This window comes from Natrix helvetica, assembly GCF_964273705.1.
Source record: "Natrix helvetica genome assembly, chromosome: 1".
In the NCBI taxonomy this organism is placed as follows: Eukaryota; Metazoa; Chordata; class Lepidosauria; order Squamata; family Natricidae; genus Natrix; species Natrix helvetica.
The window spans coordinates 17,502,635-17,529,988 of NC_138548.1; the positions used below are offsets into that span (position 1 = coordinate 17,502,635).

At 42.5% G+C, this 27,354-nt stretch overlaps 1 protein-coding gene across 3 annotated transcripts in view; it reads right to left on the reverse strand.

Annotated features, from left to right (window-relative positions):
- The window catches only part of NFIC (nuclear factor I C), a 179,951-nt gene that overhangs the window by 25,898 nt on the left and 126,699 nt on the right, over window positions 1–27,354 (reverse strand). For all 3 annotated transcript variants that reach the window (XM_081959272.1, XM_081959273.1, XM_081959271.1), the window contains exons 3-8: window positions 15,654–15,728; window positions 14,361–14,435; window positions 12,983–13,106; window positions 9,277–9,401; window positions 5,894–6,016; window positions 1,812–1,996 (exon numbers count right to left, since the gene is read on the reverse strand). In XM_081959272.1, the coding sequence (XP_081815398.1) occupies window positions 1,812–1,996; window positions 5,894–6,016; window positions 9,277–9,401; window positions 12,983–13,106; window positions 14,361–14,435; window positions 15,654–15,728 (707 nt within the window). The remainder of the gene's footprint in view (window positions 1–1,811; window positions 1,997–5,893; window positions 6,017–9,276; window positions 9,402–12,982; window positions 13,107–14,360; window positions 14,436–15,653; window positions 15,729–27,354) is intronic.

Genomic DNA, 27,354 nt, shown 5'->3' on the forward strand with positions numbered 1-27,354 from the left:
AGGAAGGAAACATTCTGGTGTTGTTTCTAGCCTAATCTTTATTGCTCTGCTTACAGAAACTGCCTCTCCGGTTAACCCTTACAACATTGTAACAGCTAAAGCGAAGAGCCTATCAACATGAGTGACGTTGAGTTGTCCACGCCCACGTAGTCACATGACCACCAAGCCACGCTTACCCAGCGGGTCATTAGGGCAGAGAGCCAGTTGTTAAATTATTTGAATCCCACCTACTACTCCTTTCTGAGGATCTCCACAGTTTTGTCAAAACTTTTTTTTTTTTGATTCCCATCCTAAGCATCCCCCAGGCCCTAAGCTAGGGGCAGTGGTCACAATCTATTTCCTTCTTGCACACATTCTCAGCACGAAGCCTAAATGAGTGTGAATTCATTACCTCCTCTTCCCTAGCATCGGCCCTGCCTGTGAAGACGGCATGCAAACACAGGGATTCTCCATCTACATTTTGATTATTGTTTATCTAATCTAAGGGGATTATACCGTATCTTATTTCAAGATGTACAATGGGACTGTAAGCTACATTTTCCCTTCACTATAAACCCTTTACATACCTTTGGTACAAATGGCACTGGGCTTTGTGAACTTGCCCCAGGCATGCTACGCAAATTACGGATGATTACCATCAGTTTTGAAGATCCCGAGGATTTAATCCCCCTCAAGCACACACTTTGTTTTGTTCAAAACCCACATAGTGCAGGTGGCACTTAACAGTTTAAAAAGTCCTCAATTCATGATGACTCTGGTGATGTGTATGTCCTTGAAGGGTTTTTTCCCCTCTGTTGGTGACAATGCAGTCTTCCTCCATGATGAATTTGGGTTGTATTATTTTACTTCACGGTCTAATTTACAGCCTTGGACTCTGACAACTATAGTATTATTTGTTTATTTCAGGGGTGTCCAAAGTTGGCAACTTTAAGACTTGTGGACTTCAACTCCCAGAATTCCCCAGCCAGCTCTGCTGGCTGAGGAATTCTGGGAATTGAAGTCCACAAGTCTTAAAGTTGTCAACTTTGGACACCCCTGGTTTATTTGCTTGTTTGTTTGTTCATTGAATTTCTATGCTGCCCATTTCACTGATACAGCAACTCTGGGCAGCTTTAAAAAGGAAAGGTTCCCCTCGCACATATGCCCTAGTCGTTCCCAACTCTAGGGGGCGGTGCTCGTCCCTGTCTCAAACCTGAAGAGCCAGCGCTGTCCGAAGACGTCTCCGTGGAAACCTTTGCCTTTACCTTATATTAACAGATCTAACTCTGCTTCCCTCTATTCAGCCAAGGTCAGATAAGATAGTAACGCTGCCTGCTAAGGCTTAGCTGTTTTAGAAATGAAATTTCAAGAACGGAAGGACAAATCTCAGCCCCAATAACCATCCTCCGCCCCGATGCCAAGTGTCAATCATTTTAAATTTATTAAGAAGAATCGCTATGTCATTTTTTAAATACTTCAGGGCATTATTTGAAAGTAAAAATAACTGATGCCATGAGACCAAACACAACACACAACATAGGAACAAACGCGAGCATTTCAATCAAGTATGAAAGTGGAAATGGGGGTCCAAGATTGAGATGGTACAATGTGGCTTAAACCTGTATTTTTTTTTAAATGGCAATTTTAAAATGAGTGGACTTGACCTCCCAGGATTCATGGCGGCTGGTGAATTCTGAGAGTTGAAGTCCGCCAGGCTTAAAGTTGCCAACGTTGGAGACCCCTGAACTAGACTGAACAGAGAGGCATTACAGACTACCCACGCCACAAGACAAAAGGCGACAGGAGTTATATAACTCTGGCAAGTTCCTTACCGGTCCTGGTTGTTGATTGGATGGGTCACAAGCCAATGAGACAAGATCTTTCAGAGGGTCCTGTGGATTCAGATGAGGCGGGTACCTTATGGCTGTGTGCGGGAAGTAGGTGGAGGCCGCCTGGGGCAGGATCGAAGTGGTGGGAAAGTGCAGCGCAGAGGAGGGGTGGGGACTTCGAGAGATACCTGCCGAGGGTGAGAGAGAGAGAGAGAAAGGAAACTGGGTGGCCTTCGTCAACAGCACGCACCCAGACCCTCCTGCTCTCGGGCACCTCTGCAGAAAGCGATTAGAAGAGCCTTCCCTCCATCTTCTTCCTCCTTCTGGAAAAAGCAAACATCCATCTCCTTTCCCCTCTCCAACTTCCCTGGGCAAGTCAACAAACCCTGCAGGAATCTCTCACTCCCATTCATCTATCTTTCTTTCTTTCTTTCTTTCTTTCTTTCTTTCTTTCTTTCTTTCTTTCTTTCTTTCTTTCTTTCTTATTTATTTATTTATTATTTATTTATTTGATTTGATTTGATTTCTAGACCGCCCCCTCTCCCCGAAGGGATTCGGGGCGGTGTACAGGTACCAAATTAAAAACCTTACAAATAATCATAAATATAGTTAAAAGCGAATTAAACTTTAAACCCCTGTACAAATTTATAAAAATTAAAAACTTAGCCTAAGACCAAAATTTAAAAATACAGACTGAGGTGGGAGAGCTGGAATTAGGCCAACCCGGCTAGATTAAACAGGTGGGTTTTGAGCTTCTTACGGAAAAAGCGGAGGTCCATGGTTGTTCTAATATCAGGGGGAAGGTCATTCCAGAGGGTCGGGCCCATCACAGAGAAGGCCCTTCCCCTGGGCGTCGCCCGCTGGCACAGCCTAGTGGACGGCACCCGGAGGAGTCGCTCTCTGTGTGAGTGAATCGGCCGAAGGGATGTGTGGGGCAGGATACGATCCCGCAAATAACTAGGCCCTGTGCCATGGAGCACTTTGAAGATGATAATCAGCATCTTTAGATCATGTACTGGATGTTAAGGTAAGGGGCCCAAGGAGGGGTGGGTTGCTGGGGGTTTGCAGGGGTTCGGGAGAACCTCTAGCTAAGATTCTGTGCAGTTCGGAGAGCCCCCAAATCCCACTCCTGGCTGGCCCCGCCCACCCCGCCCCTCCCAGGAGTCCCCACGCGGCCTGTTTTGGATGCAGGTAAGTGCAGGACGTATGTGGAGGCTCAGGGAGAGCAAAAAATGAACCTACCAGAAGTTTGGGAAGGCCAGAAACAGGCCCATTTCCAGCCTCCAGAGGGCTTCCAGATCCTGGGGAGGCCGTTTTCGCCCTCCTGGAGGCTTGACATAACCCTCCGGACCCTGGGGAGGGCAAAAACGCATCTCCCTGCCATGGTGCAGGAGGCTGACTAAGCTACACCCACCATGGCCACGCCAACACAGCAACCGGGCAAAGAACCGCCTACTAAATTTTTTGAAGCCCACCCCTGGACCCAAGTACCACCAACATTATCCTCTGGGGGGGAGGGGGCTTATCTGGCCTTTGGCCACACTGTACTCTGTACTCTGATTCCACAAAATTTCACTGCTAGCTTTAGAAATGCATTGGCACCTCCCTTGATTTACTGCATGAGCACTAAATCCCAAACTTCCTAGAATTCTGTTAAATCTTTACAAGTCTGGTTCTGCTGGCCGAAGTTTTTAAAACTTACCGTAATCTCTCTTTTTTTGTTTGCTTTTTGCAAATAAACCACATGCAACATTTACTGGGAAATTTTCAAAAGAATTTGGTTTGCCTGGTACACTCAACTATTTTTTTCTTAACTTCCACAATGAATTCTGAATTCTGGGGGGGAAAAAACCCTAGCTGAAATGATCTGTAAAAATCCTATTTCATCCTATCCTATGCCAGAAAGCTTCCTTCTCTAATACGGTGCCCTATGGATTACCATGTTGATGGGAGCTGTAGTCCAACACATCTGGAGGACACCAAGTTGAGGAAGGCTGTCATTAATTTAGAATATAGAATAGCAGAGTTGGAAGGGACCTTGGAGGTCTTCTAGTCCAACCCCCTGCTTAGGCAGGAAACCCTATACCGTTTCAGACAAATGAGTTATCCAACATCTTCTTAAAAACTTCCAATGTTGGGGCATTCACAACTTCTGGAGGCAAGTCGTTCCACTGATTAATTGTTGTAACTGTCAGGAAATTTCTCTTTAGTTCTAGGTTGCTTCTCTCCTTGCTTAGTTTCCACCCATTGCTTTTTGTCCTTCCCTCAGGTCCTTTGGGGAATAGCTTGACTCCCTCTTCTTTGGGGCAGCCCCTGAGATATTGGAATTTGGGCAATTCATCTCAGTTCTACAATAAAAATTATCCACATGATATGCAGACACAGTTAAATTCAAAAGATGCTGAACAAATGTAATATTATAGAGAGAAAACGAAAAGTTGGACGTAACACAGAATCACAGAATGATAGAATTGGAAGGGACCTTAGAGATCTTCCAAGCCACCTCTCTGCCTCAAATAACTAAACTACCAGAATTCATTCAATTCTGCAAGAGCGATCCAGTTTTCTTCTCATTTGGGTAGCTAAAATGTTAGATGCACGTAAAAGTAGTCCTCCATTTATGACTCTTCTTTTAATAAGGCTTGAAGTTATGACTGCTTTGAAAAACTGACCTGTTCTCAACATTCTGACCGTCCCATTACCCCGATGGTCGTATGATCATAATTTGGGCCCTTGGCCACTGGCTCATAGTTAGTATGATGGTTGCCCTGATTGTGGTTTGCAATTATTCCCAACCAGCTTCTGGACAAGCAAAGTTAATTGGGGAAGCCAGATTCGCTTAACATCCATGTGATTCACTTAACGACCCCACAAATTGCTAAACAACTATGGCAGGGGTGTCCAAACTTGGCAACTTTAAGACTTGTGGACTTCAACTCCCAGAATTCCCCAGCCAGCTCCACAAGTCTTAAAGTTCCCAAGTTTGGACACCCCTGAACTATGGGGAAAATGACTGTAAAATAATTTAGTGAAATGATGACTCGCCTCACAACGGCATCGCTTATTGACCAAAATTCTGTTCCCCATTATGGCCGTAAGTTAAAGACTACCTGCATACGCAGTGGAGGAATAGTTCAGTTAGCAGTCTTGCCCTTCTTCCTGTAGTTCGTAAGGACAATTTCCCCTTTATTTGAAATGTTGCATGGATAAAGTCATATCTTACGTGCACATTCACCGCTGCCTTGAGATTTCATTTTCATTTCTTTGTTTTGTTTTTTAAGTGCAAATAATTCTGGAAATTGAGAAAAGGGTGGTTCCCTGAAGACATAACAAGCACCTACCAGTTATGGCTGTGTGCACAGCTGGATTCTGTTACAGAGATCCGGGATAATTTCTTCCCAAAGTTAGACCCCCTGAGAGGAATAGCTACATTTTTGCTGATTGCAGCAAGGAGACTTCCAAAGCAATCTTTTCCTCTAATAAAGTTATATTTATCTTAACTCAGGCAGTTTCCTTTGATGGGGGCTGACCTATGCTAGCATTAGCTGCTGAATCTAGTATATTTTTGAACTCTTCTAGAACGATTGAATCTTCCATCCCATCTCCTAAAAGCATTCTGGCAATGGTTGCTCGGGAAGATTAATAGCGGCTCTCCCTCGGAGAACTTCTGACAATGCAGCTTCTTCTTGTCTCTTCCCACCTGTTGTTGAACTGCCATTCTTAGGAAGAAGGAATTACTATGAAAAAGAATAAGCAAGCAACCTTTTTCATAATTAGATCCTTGAGACGTATGCCTACCCATAGGCCGTTCTAAAAATGGCAAACAGGCAGAACATAAGGAAGAAAAATGAGGATTTTTTGAATGCTCCCCTAGATGAGGAATTATTAGAAAAGAAGCACATTAAGGAGACCCTCATGTCTGATGCACTCGTTTTTTTTTTCCATGGAGAGATTTAAAAATAAGTGACATTATTAAAACTATCAGAATCCTCTCCTATACACTTAAAATAGTAAAATAAGGATTCTATATCAGGTCTGCATAATAACCATCATCGTCTTTGCCCTTTGTAGAGAAGCTTACATACCACTGTGTACGGCAATGACAGGACGGTGATGCTGAGTGAACAGCCGGGGTGAAGTGTCCTGCGGAGATGGGCTGTTGAAGGGAGACTTGTCCATTTCTGTCTTTTTCACAGTTGGAGAGATGCCTGGAGAGGAGACGGGAGGAAGAGGCGTGTCACAATGTTGTCAAAATAGTTGGTTGCTGGCATGACTGTGCCCTCCAAACCAGTGTTTCTCAACCGTGGCCACTTTAAGGTAGGTGGACTTCAACTCCCAGAATTCCATAGCCAGCCATAGGTGGGGAATACTGGGAATTGAAGTCCACCCATCTTAAAGTTGCCAAGATTGGGAACACCCCCCCCCCCCCCCGTTTAAACTATATTTCTGTTCTTTCTATACAGCTGGGAACTACCAATTAACTACAGCAGCCATGTTTTTCAGAGACCTAACCAATGGAAAAATGTCAGATTTTCTGAGTCATTAGTATCATTTACTGCTATAGTTGGACTTCCCAACTATAAAACGTGATCAGGTCAAAGGTGGTATTCAGAAGGTTATGACCATTTTGGGAGAACCGGTAGTAGAAACCAGTAAATACCACCTCTGACTGGCTACGCCCCCATCTATTCTCTGCCTCCTGAGTCCCAGGTGATCGGGAGGAAAAGGGGATTTTGCAGTAACCTTCCCCTGGAGTGGGGAGGGAATGGAGATTTTGCAGTATCCTTCCCCTGCGACACCCACCAAGCAACGCCCAGAGAACCAGTAGTAAAAAAATGTGAATCCCACCACTGGACCAGGTGTTTTTCACGCAACACAGTTCATGTATGTGACTTAGTTCTATCAAGCATATCTTGTTTTTTGTCACTTGGCGTTACTCTTTCCCATGTATGTGTAGCTCTCTACTTATGGCTCATTGGTGCGGAGCCACTATGAGCTACTATTACCAGATACTGCTCAAGATTTACTTGTAGCAGTTTTTCTATTTTAATTTGCGATACATTGATGGAATGAAGTTTGGAGTTTGCTCCTAGGTGGTTGTTTGTCGAATCCCACAAATGGGCTTCTATCCTTTCCTATAAATATCAAAGCCCCCCCTCCCTTTGTATACATGCATGTCTGCGACATTATGCAGTTAATCTCCTCGATCTGATGGCTCAGATTTATCTGGGCCAGTTGGTTTAGTCCGTGCCACTAAAAGGTTTAGTCCTTTCTCAGACACTCATTTGGAAGGATTTTACAGAACATCCAGGACAGGATTGAAATTAAAGCTCTTCTTGCAAAGCATTTAAACATATTTTTACTTGGGGAAAGAATAAATGGGCATATTCCCCCCCCCTTCCTTTTTTAAATTCTTTGCCTAAATACAGGCAAATAATAACCACAACAATATTGCAAGATTTATTGAATTGATCGCTAAGATAACTGATTGATTTTTTAAAAAAGAAATCCCTTTTGAATGAGGAAAAATAAAATGTTCTAATTAGATAGCAATGGTTTTATTTTAAAAACACCATGTAACATCTATATATGTTAAAACATTTATAACATCTGCAAATGGAAAACATTTTCTCAAATGAGCACAGAACCACCGAAAAGCCAGATTCACTTAATGACTAGTGATTCGTTTAATAACTATGGCAAAAAAAGGCCATAAAATTGGGCTCAATTAACTTAACAACTGCCTTCTTTAGCAATGGAAGTTCTGGCCCCAATTGTGGTCGTAAGTCGAGGACTACCTGTAGATAGCTTTCAGAAGCAGCCCTGCTAGAGCGAATAAGTGTTAATCCCCAGGATTTCCATGTATTGGTCCAACCCTTTTTTTTAATCCAAGCTGGTAAGCAGCACAGCAATTCAACATCAATATTTTCTCAGTATGCATCAGTTAAAACATTACATATTGTAAACAATCTTGATGTAATTAGACTGTATCAGAGATGGTATTCTGCCAGTTTGCACGAACCGGTAGTGGCGGTGGCACGAGGCTCTGCCCGCCCATCCAGACGTCATCACGGACCTTCTGCGCATGTGCAGAATATTCTGCGCATGCCCAGAACACATGCACTCCCACTACCGGTAGTGAAGAAAAGAGAATACCATTACTGGACTGTATGTATAATCATATAAAGATAGCTTTCCCCCTCTTCTGTGTACACAGACACACACACACAGACACACACACAGAGAGACGGGGGGAAAAAACCAGTGGAAGTTGTATACATTAAATTAGTAACCCTCTGATTCTGGAATTTAGTCTTGATATTATTCTACTTGATTCAGAATGAATCCTGTATTGCTAGTGAGACATATTGTGCTCTCCTGCAGACTTGTTTTTTTTTAAAATGATTTTAATATTCTTTTATTGTTTTTAAATTATTATTATTGTGGACATTTTTTGTTTTTATGTTGCATGGTTTCACATTTTTAAATCTGTACGCAGCTCAGAGTCTCACGCATGTGAGATGGGCAGCTGTATAAATTTGCCAAATAAATACATAAAGATTAAATTACAGTAGATAACACATTCCCAAACAATAAGGTAATGGAATTAGAAGAAAATTAATTTTCCTCACTCTTCAAAGAAAGTTGTAAAAATCACAATGATTTGCATTTCCTAGTTGTTATCTATCAATACGATACTTCTGGTGTATCTCTATAGTCAGTAGTTCAGACAGATCTATAACAATTACACTGAAGGTGTCCTTGGTGCTGTCTGGGCTTGGTTGTTTTCTTGCAGATGTTCCATTACCAAACTAGGTAACATCATCAGTGTCACCAGATTGGGTAATGAACGTCTGCAAGAAAACAACTAAGCTCAGAGAGCACCAAGGACCCCTCATTTCAATTCTAAGCTACAAATATTCTCCTATATGGGGACTAATTTCCCTTTTCACATGATTGATGGCAGCTCCTGGGGACCTGGGATGCTGGCCCTGAAACTAGGAAAACAGGAAGCCAGTGAAAATGCTAAACATTTCTGCAAAATGTCTCAAAGGTGCTCCCTCCTCCCCTCAAAAAAAGGCAATTGGACTGGGGTTTTTTTCCCTTGGGAAAGAAGAAAAAGATGCTTCTCTTCCAAGAAGGTTCATCAGTTGTGACAGGATGGTGGGGTGATGGAAAGATAGGAAGGATAGAACTTATCCCTCCAACACCCCCCCCCCCAAATCATCATCATCCAGTCCCAACCATCACAACCTCTTTGATGAGAAGCGAAACTACTTCTTTTCTTCTTCTTTTCTCCTCCTCCTCCTCCCCTTCTTCTAAAATAGTCTAGTTGCCATTTGGGGGGAAAAAACCCCACCTTTGAAGCAACTATGACTTGAATGACCGAGGAATCCCCATAGACATTTATTCTGCAAAGGCATTTGAGCTAGCAGGGAGGACAGGTTCATCTCTCCTGCAGACTTACTCCCTTCCATGTCCTCCGTCCAGTTGCGGCTGCTACTTGTGGGGGAGCTAGGGGAGGCATAGTATTCGCCCCCAGGGCTCGTATCCAGATCATCCTCCATGGATCCTGACTTGTGCCTTTTACTCCTTATGGGGAAAAAAAAGGAGAGAGACATGGTTTGAATAGCAGTTTAAAACTAAGAATGACACTCATCTAACTACATCATTGTCTCTTAACAACCTCTTCAAAAGTAGAATAACCATTGCAGTCCTCGACTTACAACCACGACAGAGACCAAATTTCTGCTGTTACATGAGGCATTTGTTAAGTGAGTTTTGTCCCATTTTATGAACTTTTTGCTACAGTTGTTAAGTGAATCACTGGAGTTGAAAAGTTAGTAACACGGTTGTTAAGTGAATCTGGCTTCCCCATTGATTTCGCGCGTCAATACGTTGCAAACGTTGATCACATGACAGCAGCAGTCGTAAGTCTGAGCTTATTGCCAAGCATCTGACTTTTGATCACATAATCATGGGGCAACTACGAAGGTCGTAAGTGTGAAAAATGGTCAGGTCACTTTTTTCAGTGTCGTTGTAACACTAAATGAACTTTGTAAGTCGAGGACTGCCATGAAGGGCAACAGCTATCACAGAAGCTAAATTTTGAAAGGAACTTCCTCCTTTTTATACTTCATTGCTCTGGGTAATAATTCACTAAGTCCAAGAACTCAGGATTGCTCTGAGGAGCTTTTCATGGTGAAATATGATTCCAAAGAGAGGCAAATGAAGTAAGAAAATCGAGGCAAAGTAAACAGACTGCAATTATTCCCTTAACACAGTCCTAGCATTTTGGTGAAAGGCAAAATAAAGAAGAGAAGAAGGAAGACGTTTCGAAGGACAGGTGTTTTAGTAGACAGCCTAGGCCAGGGGTGTCCAAACTTGGGAACTTTAAGACTTGTGGACTTCAACTCCCAGAATTCCCCAGCCAGCCTGGCTGGGGAATTCTGGGAGTTGAAGTCCACAAGTCTTAAAGTTCCCAAGTTTGGACACCCCTGGCCTAGGCACAAGGAGTAAAAGAAGAATTTTCGAAGGGATAGGAACAAAAGACAGAACAATGACATATTGGGATATATCAGTGGAGTCATAAAAAGAAAAAAAGGTCATGGAGGATTTCAGAGGCATCTAAGGGCTCAACAACGCCAAGATGGCAACCGTGATCATGTGACCAAAGTCCCACCCTTTTTTTTCTCTGAGAGTTTGTGGATAAGGATTAGGAGTTTGTGCAAGGACGGGTGGTGAGTAGCAAACCAGGTAGGGAGTGAAGGAATGGCTTTACAAAAGGTATGAGCATATCATCCCCCCCTAGTTGAACATTGACTAATTTTTTGCAACAATAATAGCTTCCCCACCCAGTGCAAGGAAGGCCTAGAATTTATAAGCTTCTACATCTGGGATCCCTCCCTAAATGTATTTTTGTCTTTTGTTTTTGTTAATTCACTTTTAAAAAATGTTCTTGTTTAGTTTTGTTTTGTGTCTGTTCATTTTTTTTTCTTTTGTATTTTAATCGTCTAAATAAAATAAAAATCGATTTTAAAAAAAAGCTAAGAGCGTTCACAGCAGGTCAGAGCTACATAGGAAGGAAAACTTTTTTTTTCCTAATTAAAAAGTGAGGGCATTACGAAAGGCTGAGAAAGTAGCATTTTGGGCTCATAGAGTATGTCACCAGACGATCACCTTTATAATTTCAGTTCTGATCCTAAGAGCACAGTAGAAGCTTGTTTCAATGATATAGAAAGAGCTGTCAAAGGTTCCACCTTCCACATTCTCAAGCAATTTGCATCCCAGATGTTTGAGACAGGTGGATGTGATGTGGTTGAATAAGTCAGGATCATGATTCAGGTTGTTTAAAAAGTGAGAAAGGAAAGAGAAAATTGGAGCATGAAAGCTACAGTCTTCTAGCTTAAAACCCTACCTTTTACCGTAGTTAGAGGAAAGACTGCATTAAATCAAAAACAGAAAAACCAGGGACCTTAGAATAGAACAGAACAGAATAGAATAGAATAGAATAGAATAGAATAGAATAGAATAGAATAGAATAGAACAGCAGAGTTGGAAGGGACCTTGGAGGTCTTCTAGTCAAGGCAGGAAATCCTACATCACTTCAGACAAATGATTATCCAACATCTTCTTAAAGATTTCCAGTGTTGGAGCATTCACAACTTCTGGAGGCAAGCTGTTCCACTGATTAATTGTTCTGTCAGGAAATTTCTCCTTACTTCTAAGTTGCTTCTCTCCTTGATTAGTTTCCACCCATTGCTTCTTGTTCTACCCTCAGGTGCCTTGGAGAATAGTTTGACTCCCTCTTCTTTGTGGCAACCCCTGAGATATTGGAACACTGCTATCATGTCTCCCCTAGTCCTTCTTTCTCTTAAGCTAAACATACCCAGTTCCTGCAACCGTTCTTCATATGTTTTAGTCTCCAGTTCCCTAATCATCTTTGTTGCCCTTCTCTGCACTCTTTCTAGAGTCTCAACATTTTTTTTTATAGTGTGGCGACCAAAACTGGATGCAGTATTCCAAGTGTAGCCTTACCAAGGCTTTATAAAGTGGCATTAACACTTCACGTGATCTTGAGTCTATCCCTCTGTTTATGCAGCCTAGAACTGTGTTGGCTTTTTTGGCAGCTGCTGCACACAGCTGGCTCATATTTAAATGGTTTAAATGAAGACTTTGGAGGTCATCTAGTCCAACCCCCTCGTCAAGCAGGAGATCCTATACCTATATCATTCCAGACAAGTGTAATGTAAAAATTATACATTGTCTCAAATACAGGAGATTCTCGACCTACAACCGTTCATTTAGTGATCATTTAAAATTACAGTGACACTGAAAAAAGTGACTTACCACTGTTTTTCACACTTACAAATGTTACAGCATCCCCATGGTCATGTAATCAAAATTCGCACGCTTGGCAATTGGCTGACATTTATGACAGTTGCAGCATCCCGGGGTCATGTAATCACCTATTGCAACCTCTCTGACAAGCAAAGTCAATGGGGAAGCCAGATTCCCTTAACAACCGGGTCCCTAACTTAACAACTGCAACAATTCATTTAACAACTGTGGCAAGAAAGTTTGTAAAATGGGGGCAAAACTCACTTAACAATTGTCTCGCTTAGCAACAGAAATTTTGGGCTCAATTGTGGTCGTAAGTCGCGAAGTATCTGTAACTAGAAAATAATTTCTAGTTGCAAGGCATGGCTGGATAAAAATCCTAATTCTTGAAGACCCCCTTCTGGATATCACCTAATTTTGTGTGACCTGGCATCCTTCCAATTCCATCCATTAAGTTATGAGCCATGGTGGTGCAGTGGTTAGGAGTGCAGTACTGCAGGCTACTTCTGCTGACTGCTGATTGCCAGCAGTTTGGCAGGTCGAATCTCACCAGGCTCAAGGTTGACTCAGCCTTCCATCCTTCCGAGGTGGGTCAAATGAGGATCCAGATAGTTGGGGGCAATAGGCTGAATCTGTAAACTGCTTAGAGAGGGCTGTAAAGCACTTTGAAGCGGTATATAAGTCTAAGTGCTATTGCTATCTGTTGCATCCTCAGTGAGGTAAAAGTTTTATTCCATAAACACACACATACACACACAGCTATTTTAACACATACAGAGGGAGGGAGGGAGGGAGGGAGGGAGGGAGGGCAAGAGCACAAGGGTAAGACTTACCCACTGGAGGAAGTGCTGGGGAGCGTCCGCCTCATCCCTGTACTTGAGGGATTCAGGTCGTATGCTAAGTGCCCTTGCAACTCTCCCAAAGAGAAATTTGGACCTGTGCCTGTCACCACTGGTGCTGTGAATGACAGAGGGAGAAGAACCATCAATAGTAGGAAAGGATAATGAACGATTCATAAAACAATGATGCGGGATGGAATTCTCTGCTTTCATCAGTGGTGCTCTGTCAGAGATGATGGCACTGTTTCTCAACTATGGCAACTTTAAGATGTGTGGACTTCAACTCCCAGAATTCCCCAGCCAATACAACTGGGCTGGGGAATTCTGAGTGTTGTGAAGTCCATACATCTTAAAGTGGTTGAGAACACTGAATTAGACTGTCAGGTGGATGTGGGGAATTCTGGGAGTTGAAGTCCACCCATCTTAAAGTGGCCCAATAGAAACAATGGATTATGGTGTGAAGTGATGTGATATAGTGAAATAACTATATTCAGTATCTATAAATATGCACTGCACACACACACACACGAGTAGAACCTCTTGGTCACAACCATAATTCATTCCATAACTTTGATCGCAACTTGATTTGGTCATGACCCAAACCTAATTTTGGAAATTTGGCGCTTACAAAAAGAAAATGGCGCAGAAGGGGAAATCGGCTGCGAAAACAACAAAAAAATTGTGAATGTTTTGGTCGGAACCCGATTTGGTCATGGTCAGAAGTGTTTGTGAACAGAGGTTCTACTGTGCATATATAGATATAGGTACAAACACACACACACACACGCAGGTATGTATTATGTTTGTATGTAACATTTGGAACTGAAGAAGCTTCTTAGATGAGAAGCAAAACGTTTTCAAAGAAAAAAAACCCAAGAAAGTCTTTTGGAAAAAAAAACACTTTTGGGACAACCATGAATCTAGATGATTGAGAATCTCCATCGACATCAGATTCTTGTCTATAGATTGCATGGAATAAATTCACAATGCTCTTGATCTTGGCTCCTTGGTTTTGTGTGCCTGAAAGTAACTCCATCTTGCCTGGGTTCAGATTCAGCTTGCTTCCTCTCATCCAGAACCCAACAGACTATAGGGCAAAATTTCAATAGTATAGCCAGCTTGATGGTAGCCCTGTCTGAACCAACAGATGACTTTTCCCAGTAGCTGGGAAATCAATATTAAAAGTAAAAATACTATAATTTTTAGTAGAAATCTGTGAATGTTTACAATGAGGAAGAAGAACGGATTATATAAACAGTGGGAAAAATTGGTAAATATTACTCATAACCTGCATTTCAAACAATATAACATAACCGACGTGAGAATTAAATAGGGGGGGGGGGGGAAACTAATAAGGATACAAGCTACTCACTCCGGGAAACTTGGATAAGTTCTGTGACACTGAACACACCTGACGTAACAAAATTCTCTTGAAAATCTGCTGCATCTGCAAAAGAGATTTTGGACTCATTCAGAAACTGCTACAATAATCAGTTTTTCCCCCTGAATTGTTCAATGTTTTCAGCGTCAGGTTTTGACTTAGACAAACTTCTTATACTATACATCAGATAATTAGCATATAATCCTAAATATTCCAGACTGGATACTTTTTAAACTCTTTTCTCCCATTTATCATTTATCCATATTTTTTTTTAGACCAGAAAGAATAAATGTCTATGAAAGCAGCCAGCCAAAGAAGTTTGATCCTAAAATAATTTAATATTATAAAACAGCCACCGGCTATGTCAGTTTTGGACGATGGAATAATGATTTGAACGGCATGAGGTTGAAGAAGGCCTTTATATAAAAAGTACCAAATTGAAGTGATTTTTACAAGCAGGCCGTCAGTCCCCTTCTGAAACTCATTTATTTTTTTACTGATGTCTGTATTTCACAGTGACATGATTGGCTTTATTGATAGGTTTTCTCATTTGTCTGTTCATCTGAAAAGTTGCCAAAGTAGAGAAACACAGATGTAGAGATTTGCTGACCGAGGCTGGTTGAGGAAGTTAATTCCCATGTTATCTTCAAGGCTGTGGTGAAGTCTGATTTGGTTTAGAATAAACCAGGGTTTGGGGGTTTGTTTGTTTTTTACTAAATTCAGAAGATGGGAAGAAACAGAACAGGACTCCAAACCAATCCTATTTCTAAGCCTGCCTTGATGTGCCTCTCCATTATTACTGTATTTCTCGGAGTATAAGGCGCACCAAGATTTTGAAGAGGTAAATTTAAAAAAAGGGCATGCATAGACTTTAGGAGGCTTGTAGTGTGCTCCTGGGGGGTGGGGGAGCAAAAACAAGTAAAAAATGGCCCGCTTTTCACTCATTTCTGCCCTCCCCAGTCCCCAGGAGTACTTTGCAGGCCTCCCAAACCCTCTGCACGGCCATTTTTGTGAAGGGGGCGAGGTTTCGGGAGGCCAAAAATGCTGTATTCAGTGTATAAGACGCACCCAGATTTTCACTCTTGTTTTTTTGGTGCGTCTTATACTCCGGAAAAACATTTCCTGATTGGATTAACCCTTGAAAGAATCCATCCTTCCAGCAGTCAGTTCCAGAATACCACCTAATTCTTTCAGGATTTGTACTGCAGATCCAGGGAACCGCAGACCGACAGCTTCATACATTCACCCACACCTTTCCTCTGTCCTTTTTTTGCTGTTGCTCACCCAGCGTGATTATGGGTTTACTATCCTCCTGGTCAGAACCGATTCCCGTCCTGGGACTGCTGCTTTGATCTGAATCTGAAAAAAAAAAAATGTGCATTACATTTTACAGCTCTACACAACCGGGGTCTACACAAAAACATTTGTCTTCTTTTTAATACAATACAATAGTAGAGTTGGAAGGGACCTTGGAGGTCTTCTAGTCCAACCCCCTGCCTAGGCAGGAAACCCTATACCGTTTCAGACAGATGGCTATCCAACATCTTCTTAAAGACTTCTTTAAGTTTTGGGTTGTTGTTGTTTTTTCCTTTCAAAAGTTGCTTTCCATAACCAAGAAGTTTAGAGCAGCATCCAGGGCTGGTTGACCAAAACACAATGTCAGAATGTCTTTAGATAAAGCGAGGTGGCTTTTTCAGACGGCCATTAAGTTTGGGAGGCAAGAACATGCATTCAAGGCTTAGTTTTAATATTATACTTTTGCTGTAAGGGAAAAAGGTTTGTGTGAAGTTGGGGAGGAGGTCGGGTCTTCTGCCTGGTAATTCTCATGCAACTTGTGGGATTTTAATATTAGACACTTTGACTTAAAACACAGAACATAGAATCATAGGGCTGAAAGCAGGGGTGAAACCCAGGAGTACTGACAGGATCTGGAGAACCAGCAGCGGAAATTTTGAGTAGTTTGGAGAACCGGCAAATGTCACCTCTGTCTGGTCCCAGAGTGGGGTGGGAATGGAGATTTTGCAGTATCCTTCCCCTGCCATCCCAGCCACTCCATGCCCACCAAGTCACGCCCACCGAACTGGTAGTTATTTTTTTTAAAATTTCACCACTGGCTGGAAGAGACCTTGGAGGTCTTCTAGCCCAACTCCCGGTAAAGTGGTTGACTAGTCCATTTTTGAAAATCTCTAGTGATGGAGTACCCATAACTCCAGGAGACAATCTATTCCATTAATTGTTCTGTCAGAAAACTTCTCCTTACTTCTACATTGGGATCTCTCTTTGACAAGTTTCCACCCATCACTTCTTGCCCTGTCCTCTAGTGCCTTGAGGCCAAACCCTTCTTCTCTGTGTGATGGCAAAGGAAGGTCAGTGGCTGGGTCACCTCGGGCCACTAAACGCACCTCTTGGCAGCAACTTTTGCAAAGACCCCCGGTCTTCCTTCATCAAGGTAAAGATGAACAGAGGCCAACCACAAGTCCAGGCCCTACGAGGTTGCTACGGCAACCGCCAAACACTAATGGGTGCTTGGAGTAATGTAATTTTTGCAGTAATGGCTGCCCTCCTCCCCATAATCAGCCCTCCCTTGACAGCACTCACTTCGCAGCCCGGGCGGGTGATTAACGAGCCGCCAATGCAGATGAAGTGTCTCCCTCCTCGGCCTCCCTTCCCTTCCCTTCCTCAGCTCTCAGCCACGCAGGCAACACCTGACCTCAGAACTCTGTTGGCGCCACTAAAGCCAGGCATGTGATGCCACTGAGGATCCTAACCCCGTGCCGTCTATTTGAGTATGATGAAATAAACATTGCCCATTGATGCAGTCCTTTCCCCTTAAGAGATGGGGAACGCATGGAACGGTCTTAGGCTGTCTTAGGCTCTTCGTCCTGCAAGGTTGGGTAGAGATAAATTCTGTTGGGTCTCAAAGTAATTTGATATGGGGCAGCAACCAAATTTCTGACTCTCCTTTCCAGAGCAGCCACATTCAAGAATCCTTTTCCAGAGAAATCAAGTTGCTGAAAAGGGATGCAAGAACTGGAGCTTGCAAAGAGAGCAGGAGGGAGAGAGACACCAGAAAATAATTTTTGTGTAAAGGAATTTGTGCGGGATCTTCGGTTCTGATCGCACTCACGAGATTCTTTTTCCGAATGCTCAAATCATGGGCTATTCCATGGGGAGCTTTGGGTGCGATTCCTGGAGCGGTGCCATCTCCCACTGTTCCTAGCGTCACCCTTCAGCAGCTGAGTTGATTTTTGTAGGGGCATCCCAGCCTGAAATCTCAAATTGCAGGGCTTCAATTTTGAATTTTGATGCTCCCAAATTCCATAGAATTGGTGGAAAATCCCACTTGGGATCTCCTCCCTGGTTCTGTGGCTCTTTTTCCTACTCCACACTGCAATGCTTCCAAAATGTCATAAAATTCTCATAACTGCACGCCAGCGATTTTGGAGTGGTTTCTGCCTCTTGCCCTCCCCCAAGGCCCCCCTCCCCAAAACATCATGGATGCGAAAAAATGATGAGAGATGAGGGGCTGGCCATTTTTTAGCACGCTTCTACGTGTGGCTAACGGGAGAGCAACTTGTAACTGGCTCTTGTTATTAGGGCTGGGGTGAATACAATTGGAAGCTGTTAAGAGAATAAATGCAGGGTTCATAGAGTGATCAGTGTGGCTGTGTAAAAATCCCCATACATGTAGTCCTCGACTTATGACCACAATGACCATTGCTAAGCAAGGCAGTTGTTAACTGAGTTTCATCCCATTTTATGAGCTTTTTTGCCACAATTGTTAAGGGAATCTACAATACAATACAATAGCAGAGTTGGAAGGGACCTTGGAGGTCTTCTAGTCCACCCCCCCTGCCTAGGCAGGAAACCCTATACCGTTTCAGACAAATGGCTATCCAACATCTTCTTAAAGACTTCCAGCGTTGGGGCATTCACAACTTCTGGAGACAAGCTGTTCCACTGATTAATTGTTCTAACTGTCAGGAAATTTCTCCTCAGTTCTAAGTTGCTTCTCTCCTTGATTAGTTTCCACCCATTGCTTCTTCTCCTGCCCTCAGGTGCCTTGGAGAATAGTTTGACTCCCTCTTTTTTGTGGCAACCCCTGAGATATTGGAAGACTGCTATCATGTCTCCCCTAGTCTTTCTTTCTATTAAACTAGACATACCCAGTTCCTGCTTAATCACTCCAGTTGTTAAGTAAATCATGTGGTCGTTAAGCGAATCGGGATTCCCCCTTGACTTTGTTTGTCAGAAGCCGGCAGACAGTGAAAATGAAACAATTCCAGAGAAAAAACAAAAACAAAAAATACAAGCGGTATAGGGTTTCCTGCCTAGGCAGGGGGTTGGACTAGAAGACCTCCAAGATCCCTTCCAATTCTGCTATTGTATTGTATTGTATTGAAAGTAATCAAGAAAAAAATAAAAGAAATTCTCTTCTATCTGACCAAAACTGCTGGAGTTTCTTTGGATACGTCCAACTGAGCTAGACTGAATTGAAAAAAACTGGACCCAGTGGGAGCTAGGAGGCCTGGCCAAAGAAAGTCCAATTCAGTCCTTGGGCAGATAGACAGAATTTAAGCCATCCTTGGACTCTCCAAGGAGCGCACAGGAGAATGGTGACCTCATGACCCCAGAACAGTGCAACTGTCATAGATACATGCCAATTACCAAATGGATGAATTTTAATCATGTGACCAAGGGGATGCCATCACGGTTGTGTGAAAAACGGTCATAGATATTTTTTCAATGCCATTGTAACTTTGAACAGTCGCTAAACAAATGGCTGCAAGTCAAGGACTACCCGTAGTCTGCTATCTGAGCTATTGTTCTGCAGCAAGATTTAGATGGTAGATCAGAAGACTGTAGTAAAGAACAAAATAGAGCTTCTTGTAAGTTTGAAACTTGCTGGTTACTCAGATGGTAGCAACTAAGTAACATGATGACTGGGGAATTCTGGGAGTTGAAGTCCACCCATCTTAAAGTCACCAAGGTTGGGGGGGGGGGGAAATCTGCATGCCGCCTTCTGAATGAAAAGCATACATTCTCCTCCTAATCCAGCAGCAATCGCACTGCCTCATTCTTGCAGAGGTCCTCCTCTTACCACGTCCAGCTAGTTCCCTTCTCAAAGGGACACAGTCAGGTGCCCTTTTTGCTCTCTGTTTTTAAGAACTTTTTTTTAAACAGAGGGAAGAAATGCTGATGCCCGGGATCGTATCATCAAAACTACCCAGATATTGGCAGGCTTAGACTAAGGGGAGGTGATTAGATAACTCTGGAAGTTCCTTTGAACGTGACCAGTGCGGAATCAAAGGCAAGGCCTGGACCTCTTGACTTGAGGAAAGAGCCAGAGGGACTTGTGCAGACAGCAGGAGCGAAGGCCACTGAAACAAAACCCTCCTCTCTTCTACCCTCCCCACCTCCGGCTTTCCTTTCCCTCATCAGAAATACAACTCACGCCTCACATGGGCTGCATCCCAGAACTCCTCGTTCTCTCTCTCTCTCTCTCTCTCTCTCTCTCTCTCTCTCTCTCTCTCTCTCTCTCTCTGCTTTTCATCTTATCTAAAAATAATCAAGCTCTTTGGGCAGTTGGTGCAGACGCTGAGGTCAGCACTATAGGTTCCTACTAGCATCCTGGATTAGCCAACCCACCACCTCCTCCTTTCAATCGAGCCTCTTTTTACTTTCTTCCCATAGCACACACACACACACACACACACACACACCCTTCACTTTCTTATGCAGCAACCCTTGGCTAGAATCCACACGTCCCTGAATATCCTTGATGCAGCCAGGAACATTTTAAAGTGTCTTTTTATTACTCCCCCTCCCCAAAGTGTTTGTGTGTGTGTGTGTGTGTGTGTGTGTGTGTAAAGTGAGAGAGATGCTTGAGCTGCTCCATTTCACCTGACGCAGCCAATTTCCCCAAGATTCCAGCACTTGTTTTATTACTATTCTTATGATCTGCATACAGCACAATAACAGCAAAGTCATTCTACCTGCAGAGGTGGCAGTAATGGCTTTCTCTTACCTTCGCTACCGGTTCGGAGCTGGGAGTGCGTGTGCATGCGCAGAGCGTCCGTGATGACGTCTGGGCGGAGCCTCCCGCCGCCGCCACCGGTTCTCCTGAACTGGGGCGAACTGGCAGAATACCACCTCTGACAGGTGGTCCTCGACTTATGACCACAAGTGAGCCCCAAATTTCTGTTGCTAAGCAGTTGTTAAGTGGGTTTTGCTCCATTTTATGACTTGCTTGCCACAGTTGTTAAGTGAACCACTGAAGTTGTTAAGTTAGTAACATGGTTCAGTGAATTTGGCTTCCCCAACATCTTTGCTTGTCAGAAGGTTGCAAAAGGTGATCGTATGACCCCAGGATACTGCAGTCATCATAAATATGAGCCGATTGCCCAGTGTTCAAATTTTGATCATGTGACCATGGGATGCTGCAACTGTCATAAATGTGAAAAACAGTCACTTTTTTCAGTGCCATCTTGACTTTGAGCAGTCACTAAATGAACTGTGTTGTAAGTCGAGGACTACCTGTATAGACTTGCATATTTGCCAAATAGAGCACTAGCAGGAATATCACAATTCAGTTGTGAATGGGGGGGGGGGGGAGGTACACCACCCAGTAAGAGATAAGTGTGCACAATGACCAGAGAATTATACCAATATATTACATGAAGAGTTGGATAAAAATATAGTTAGTGAATTGTAAATTAAAGTATTCCTTGTTTAGTGATGACAATTGGGACCAGCAATGTGCATTTTGTGAAGCAGTCATTAAGTGAAACTATGATGTGCTTATGATTTTACTTCAGTTTTCCTTGGCTTTGCTGAACTGCAAACATTGTAAATGCAAGGACGGGTCACAAAATTATTTTCCCATCACCATCATAACTGCGAAGGTTGCTATACAAGGCAGTTGCTAAATGAGGGCTATTTGATGCCACTGATGAGCCTCATTGTAGCTTTCTCATTGCACCACAAAAATTCAGTAGCCCTTTTTTCTCAATTTATAAAGACAAATCAGCCTTTTAATGTGTAGTTTAGGGGGGAGTCCTTGTCCAACTGTTTACTTTTTAATTGTTTTCTGCTTTGCCCCATCCACAATAACATCATAGGGCTCTTCTTGGCCAGAAAACAACAACAACAACAGTGTTGTACATAAGACTCTGAAAAAATAGTCAACCATGATTGAAAACCCACTTAAATCCCTTACTATGGAAATCTATAAACATACAGTAGTGATGTAAAAGTGAGATCTTAAAAGAAGCACTAAACAACCAATCAAGCAAGAGATGAGGAAATGCTAAAAGCAAGACCATAAACAATACGCTTGGATAAAATAAGTAAAACAAAGAAGGATAACAATCCCTTGATCCAAACATTAGAGGACAAATTACTGAAAAACTGTATTGTAGCAATATACAGATAGTCATTGACTTAAAAGAATTCGTTTAGTGACCTGTTTAAAGTTACAACGGCACTGAAAAAAGTGACGATCATCATTTTTCATACTTATGACCACTGTAGCATCCCCATGGTCACGTGATCAAAATACAGATGCAACTGACTCATATTTATGACGGTTGCAGTGTCTTGTGGTCACCTTTTGGGACTTTCTGACAAGCAAAGTCAATGGCAAACCCAGAATCACTTAACACCGTGTTACTAGCTTAACACCTGCAGTGAGTCATTTAACATCTACAGCAAGAAAGTTCGTAAAAAGGGGCAAAACTCACCTAACAGCAGAAATTTAGGGCTCAATTGTGGTCGTAAGTCGAGAACTACCTATATCATGATTTGGAAAATGCTTCCCATAGTGATGTGACCATCTGGAATACTACACTATACAAGGAACCTCCCAATTTCCTACATTATGTTCAACACAGAGGAAGCAGAATGAAGGGAGCTCCCTTACACCCCTATTTCCCAATTTGCATGAGTAACGCATGAAGCATTCCTTTGCTGTTAGCAATACTTCTGAAATTCCCATCCAAACTAGCTGCCAGCCGGCCCAACCAAGGGCGTCAGTTTTCTTGAACAGCTGCAGGGGCCAAGCAGAACCCACTGCCACCCGTTTCTGAACTCTTCCTACTGGTGTGGATAGGGTGGGGCATGTTACTACAGTTAGCAATAATGTGATAGGATCTCAGGAACCCTATAGGTAATTAAAACGTTGACCAGTATCATGATACTCACACCACCCCTACTTTCTTCAGCAGATTATGTATGTATGTATGTATGTATGTATGTATGTATGTATGTATGTTAGTTAATTAGTTTATAAGCTGCTCATCTTACCTCAAGATAACTCTGGGCCAGCTTAAAATAATAAAATATAAAAACTATATAAACTAAAAAAGCCGATGTGTTAATCCTAAAGCCAAACACTAAAGTCCAATTAAAAAATTGGGAAAGCAGGATGAAGGTGTGTGTGTGTTGGAAACGACACGTGGGATCTCTTTTCAACCACCTTCATTGTAATGCTTCCCCATTGGAGCTCTAAGCCAAACTGGCACAGCCAACTCTTTAGGCTCTTACTGAAGGTTGGGAGGATTGGGGCCAACCTAATTCTGGGGGGCAAAATGTTCCAGGGGGCAGGTGCGATAGCAGAGAAGGCCCTTCTCCTGGATCTTCCCAGTTCAGGCTGAAAGGACTGCAGCGTTATTCCTTTGCCAACACAGGAAGGACGAGCCAATCCCAGTAGGATGAGACAGTCCCTCAAATTTTACAATTTTACTTGGGCAAGAGTGATGCATTAGTATTGAAAGGAAGGGGCACTACTTTGCCAGACTACCTGTCATGGATAAGTCATGGGGCAGGAGACAATATGTGCAGAGGAGGAAATTGTGTGCTTCAAATCTTTGGCTTAGGATTCTGGTATCAATCAGCCTGATTCCTGATGCAGAATTTCATACGATAGGGGTGGATGGAGATATAAATGCCCCTTAGAAAGATAATGGGGTCTGCTTAGGTCTAGAAATAAAAAGAACTGCTTTTTAAAAAATGATGGATAAGCCTAGAAGACAGATAGAAAAATGCACGCATCTACAGTATCATTTGCTACCTCTTGGGGGTGATGGATATTATAATCCAGCACCTCTAGAAAATGCCAGATGGGCAAATAATGCTGTTTTTAAAGAAAAAAAAATTGGAGGGTAATGTTTGTTTTAGGGGATTATGGTTTCTCAATGTTGTCCATGTAAAAATGGCAGGGAACCAATGGTGACACTCAGTTTTCAACCGCCAAGGCCAGTGAGTTCTTCATCTTTTCTGTTGGATTGCAACTCTTCTTTTGACTCTGAGACCAAAACAACATTAATATTTTTTTCTTTCTGTGCTAAATTTTAATTTAAGTAGTTCAGATCATTTTATTGCAACCGATCTGTCAAGGCTCTCCACCTCTAGAAGGCAGTTTCATTTTCAGATTTTATTTGTTTAGGGTTGTCCTTTTTTAAGATGGTTGGATGGCTCAGTTTAAAAATTTAACGCAATAAGAAATGCAGTACAAACACAAAAAAATCTTTCTACTTGAAAGGCCAAAATGACCATGTTTATTTGTAGTTTTAATGTATTACTGTATTGTTCTTTTGCTTTAATTACAAGCTGCTTATAGTTATTGGCAAACAGGTAGGTCTCAAAATTTGAAGGAAGGAAGATCAAGAAGGGGGAAAGTAGATTACTAGACAGCAATTTTGTATTGGCTGGACCTAATTATTATTTTTTTAATTGCATTGCCTCAGCAACTGAAAAGTCATTTTGCCTTATACTATTTGTAGGAATTAATTCCTCGCCTATCCACTGAAGCACTGAATCCTGGACATGCCAAATATGCCTACTATCAGCTTCTCCCTGCAAAATCCTTTGGTGCATTCGTGTGTTTTTTTTTTTAATAAAAAAAATAAAACAGGTGGTTCAAAAATGTTGTTGAGGCAAAGGAGTCCCAGGTTCCTCAGCCAGTCAAAAAGGCTTAGCTTAGCCATGGCGGCTGTTCTCCCCCGTCCTTTAAAGTCTGGCCCACTATTTTCCTTTATCCGAGCCGATACTTGGCTGCAGAAACTGGGCTCAAGCCAGGTATCTGCATGCCAAATACTTTCCCCCTGCCATCTTTCTCTATCACACACATACACACACCCTCCCTCCTGTCCCTTGCACGGCCATTGCTCCCTCTCCCTGCTGCCAGCTCGGCCGTTGGCATTTCACTCGGCTGCCTCTGCCCGATCTTCCAAACCGAGAGTCACCCCAGTCAAAACAAGAAGCTACAGCCTTGCCAATCAGCCTGGCGGCATTTCCACATTCCCCCTCTCGCACACAGCTCCAAAAGAGGAATTTGGAAGCACACTTTTTTGCCGTGCTGCAAAGAAACTTTTGCTAAGCTAGGAGCTGGCTTTCGGTCAGACCACCCCATCACGCAAAAGAGGAGAGGTGCGTGCCGAAGAAATTCGTCCTTCGTTTCATTTGGGGGGATGATCATTAAAACCCACCGAATTAGGATGATCTTAGAGAAGAATTTCAGGCAGCACCTCCCCAGTTTATGTCACTAAGCAGGCGCGGCCATTTTGTGTGCCCCCCACATGCCAGTCTTTCCCCAATGCGGCCATTTTGTGCCGAGTTAAGGTTCCCAGTGTGGGAAGCAGTCAAATTGAGCCTGGAGGCTTGCAGGAAAAACAAAAACTCTCTGAAAATCTTTCTTCAGATATGTATTGCTCCCACCAATACATATGCACATAGTTTAAAAAAAATTATGTGCTTGTTATATCAAGGCTGGGGTGGGGGGAAGATCCATCCTCTACACACAGACCCCATTTAATTTTCCCCACAACTTGAAAAAACTTCCCCACCCCCCCAAAAAACTTGGCTTTCCACTGATCCTGACATAAATAAGCAAACAAATAAATAAGGCATCCAGTTGAAGGAACCAAAAGCATTTTTAAAGCAATACATGCATAATATTCTGTTTTTCTGCTCCTCCCCACCCCCCCACCCCCAATTTTGCAATCCAATCTTTTCGTGTCCACGGCAAGTTGGAAATCAATAATAGTTTTTAAACAGAAACAGGAGGAGGAGGAGAAGAAAAAAAGAAAGAAGCGAGATGGGAAGAAAAACGCAAAGTTTGCAACAGAATGCACCAGAAAAGAAAAGAACATGCAGTTCACAGGCTGTTTACTTAAGTGGAATTTTGGCTCTTGCAAGCTGATTTTGTTTTGTTTTTTAAATAAATTCTCTCCAGGCCCCCCAACCTTCCCCGCCTGCTCCTTTTCTCCAATTTCCCCTCTCCACGCACACTTCCATTCCCCGGCAGCCATTTTGAAGGCAGAAAAGCACAATTATATGAAGCCTCTCTTGCTTCAAAAAGTTTATTTTTCCCTCCTTCGCCTCTTGGCAGCCATCTTTTTGAAAAAGTGCCGTGAATTTCTCCAGCTGTCCTGCAGAAAAGCGGCATAGCAGCCAAAGAGAGGAAAGGGTGCCAGGGCAGGGGTGGCGAATCTTCCCTCCTTATTCTTTTATTTTTAAATTTAGCACGGAGCCACTATCTTTGGCAAAGGAGGAAAGCACACCTCCCAGAAGTGTCTGTGAAATGGGAGTGAGTTGTCGGAGCTCAAAAAGAAACTGAAAAGCCAGCAGGAATGGATTAGAGAGGAAAAAAGGCTAGGAAAACTTCCCTATAAATGTGCACACAACAGGCACGTTTTTGCTCAGGCTCACAAAGTGGCTTCCTCCTCCTTTCTCCTACTGCTATTTGCAAAAGTTTTACTCTTCTTCCCCCCCCCCCCCCCCAAAGCAACTTTCTTGCCAACTCGATTTTCAGAAAGTTGTTCACAATGGAAATCAGCCGTAACATGCAGCCTAGTTTTGGGGTTGGTGCAAAAGAGTATACCGTAAGCCAGGAATTGAAGATTTTCAATTTAAGGATCAGGGTACAAGCTTTGATTAGAGAAAATCTCCTATGGGCAAAAAAGTTGACAGGATCACATATTTATTTATTTCTGATACACATAAATTAGTAAGAGGCCAGTAACATCATGTGCATTAGGCATGAACCCTCCATGTTGACATATGTATTATTAGCACATGTTGCAGTGTAGTGTGAAAGAATAATGCACACACACACACAAATACATATATCTACCATTCATTCCTCTGTATCACTTTCATGCTATACAGCGCAGCTGCACGGAAGGACACGTGGAACATTTTATCTTCATCTTTTATGTTATATTGATTTCATTGTAATTCCTTTGTTTGATGGTTGTGAGTTGTCCTGAGTCACTGAGAGAAGAGTGACATATAAGTTTAATAAACTATTATTTTTAGTATTACCTCCTGCACCCCAACGGGAGTGTTTCACTCTGGGGTTGGCTATTAGATTAAGAGAAGACCCACCCACCCCCACTTCTCCCAATGTGCATTTGCTCTCTTCCTCCCCATCTTTTAATTATAAATTATTACGGTTCATTGCATGCTATTATTATTGTTATTTATTGTGTAATGTTTTACTGGCTTTTCATTTATAAGAAGGGCAGCATACAAATCTAATAAATGAATGAATGAATGAATGAATAAAAATATGTAAAATGAATTAATCTGAACATGCCTGTGAGAAAGGGACATTAAGGAGACAAGGTAAAGGAACTAAAAATGTTCTGGTTTGAACTACAATAAAAGGAGACAGAAGAAAGTAAAATCATTCTGTCTCTCCCCCCCCCCCCCAATCAATTACACAGGAGTAGCAAGACAAACTATCTAGAAGGCCTGTAAAAATAATTTTCGGCACAGTGCCTGGGATTAATGCTACCTTTGCAAATTATGTTTGCCAGAGAGATCCTGGGGAATTAAAGTGTAGGAGGCTGGTAAGTTCCTGATAAACCTTCTTGATCATATATTATAAAAGCCAAGGGCAGGTGAGAGATAGATCGAGATATATTAAAACATTATTTTCATTATATCTGCAGGATCAGTGCTTCTAATGATTGACAGTCAC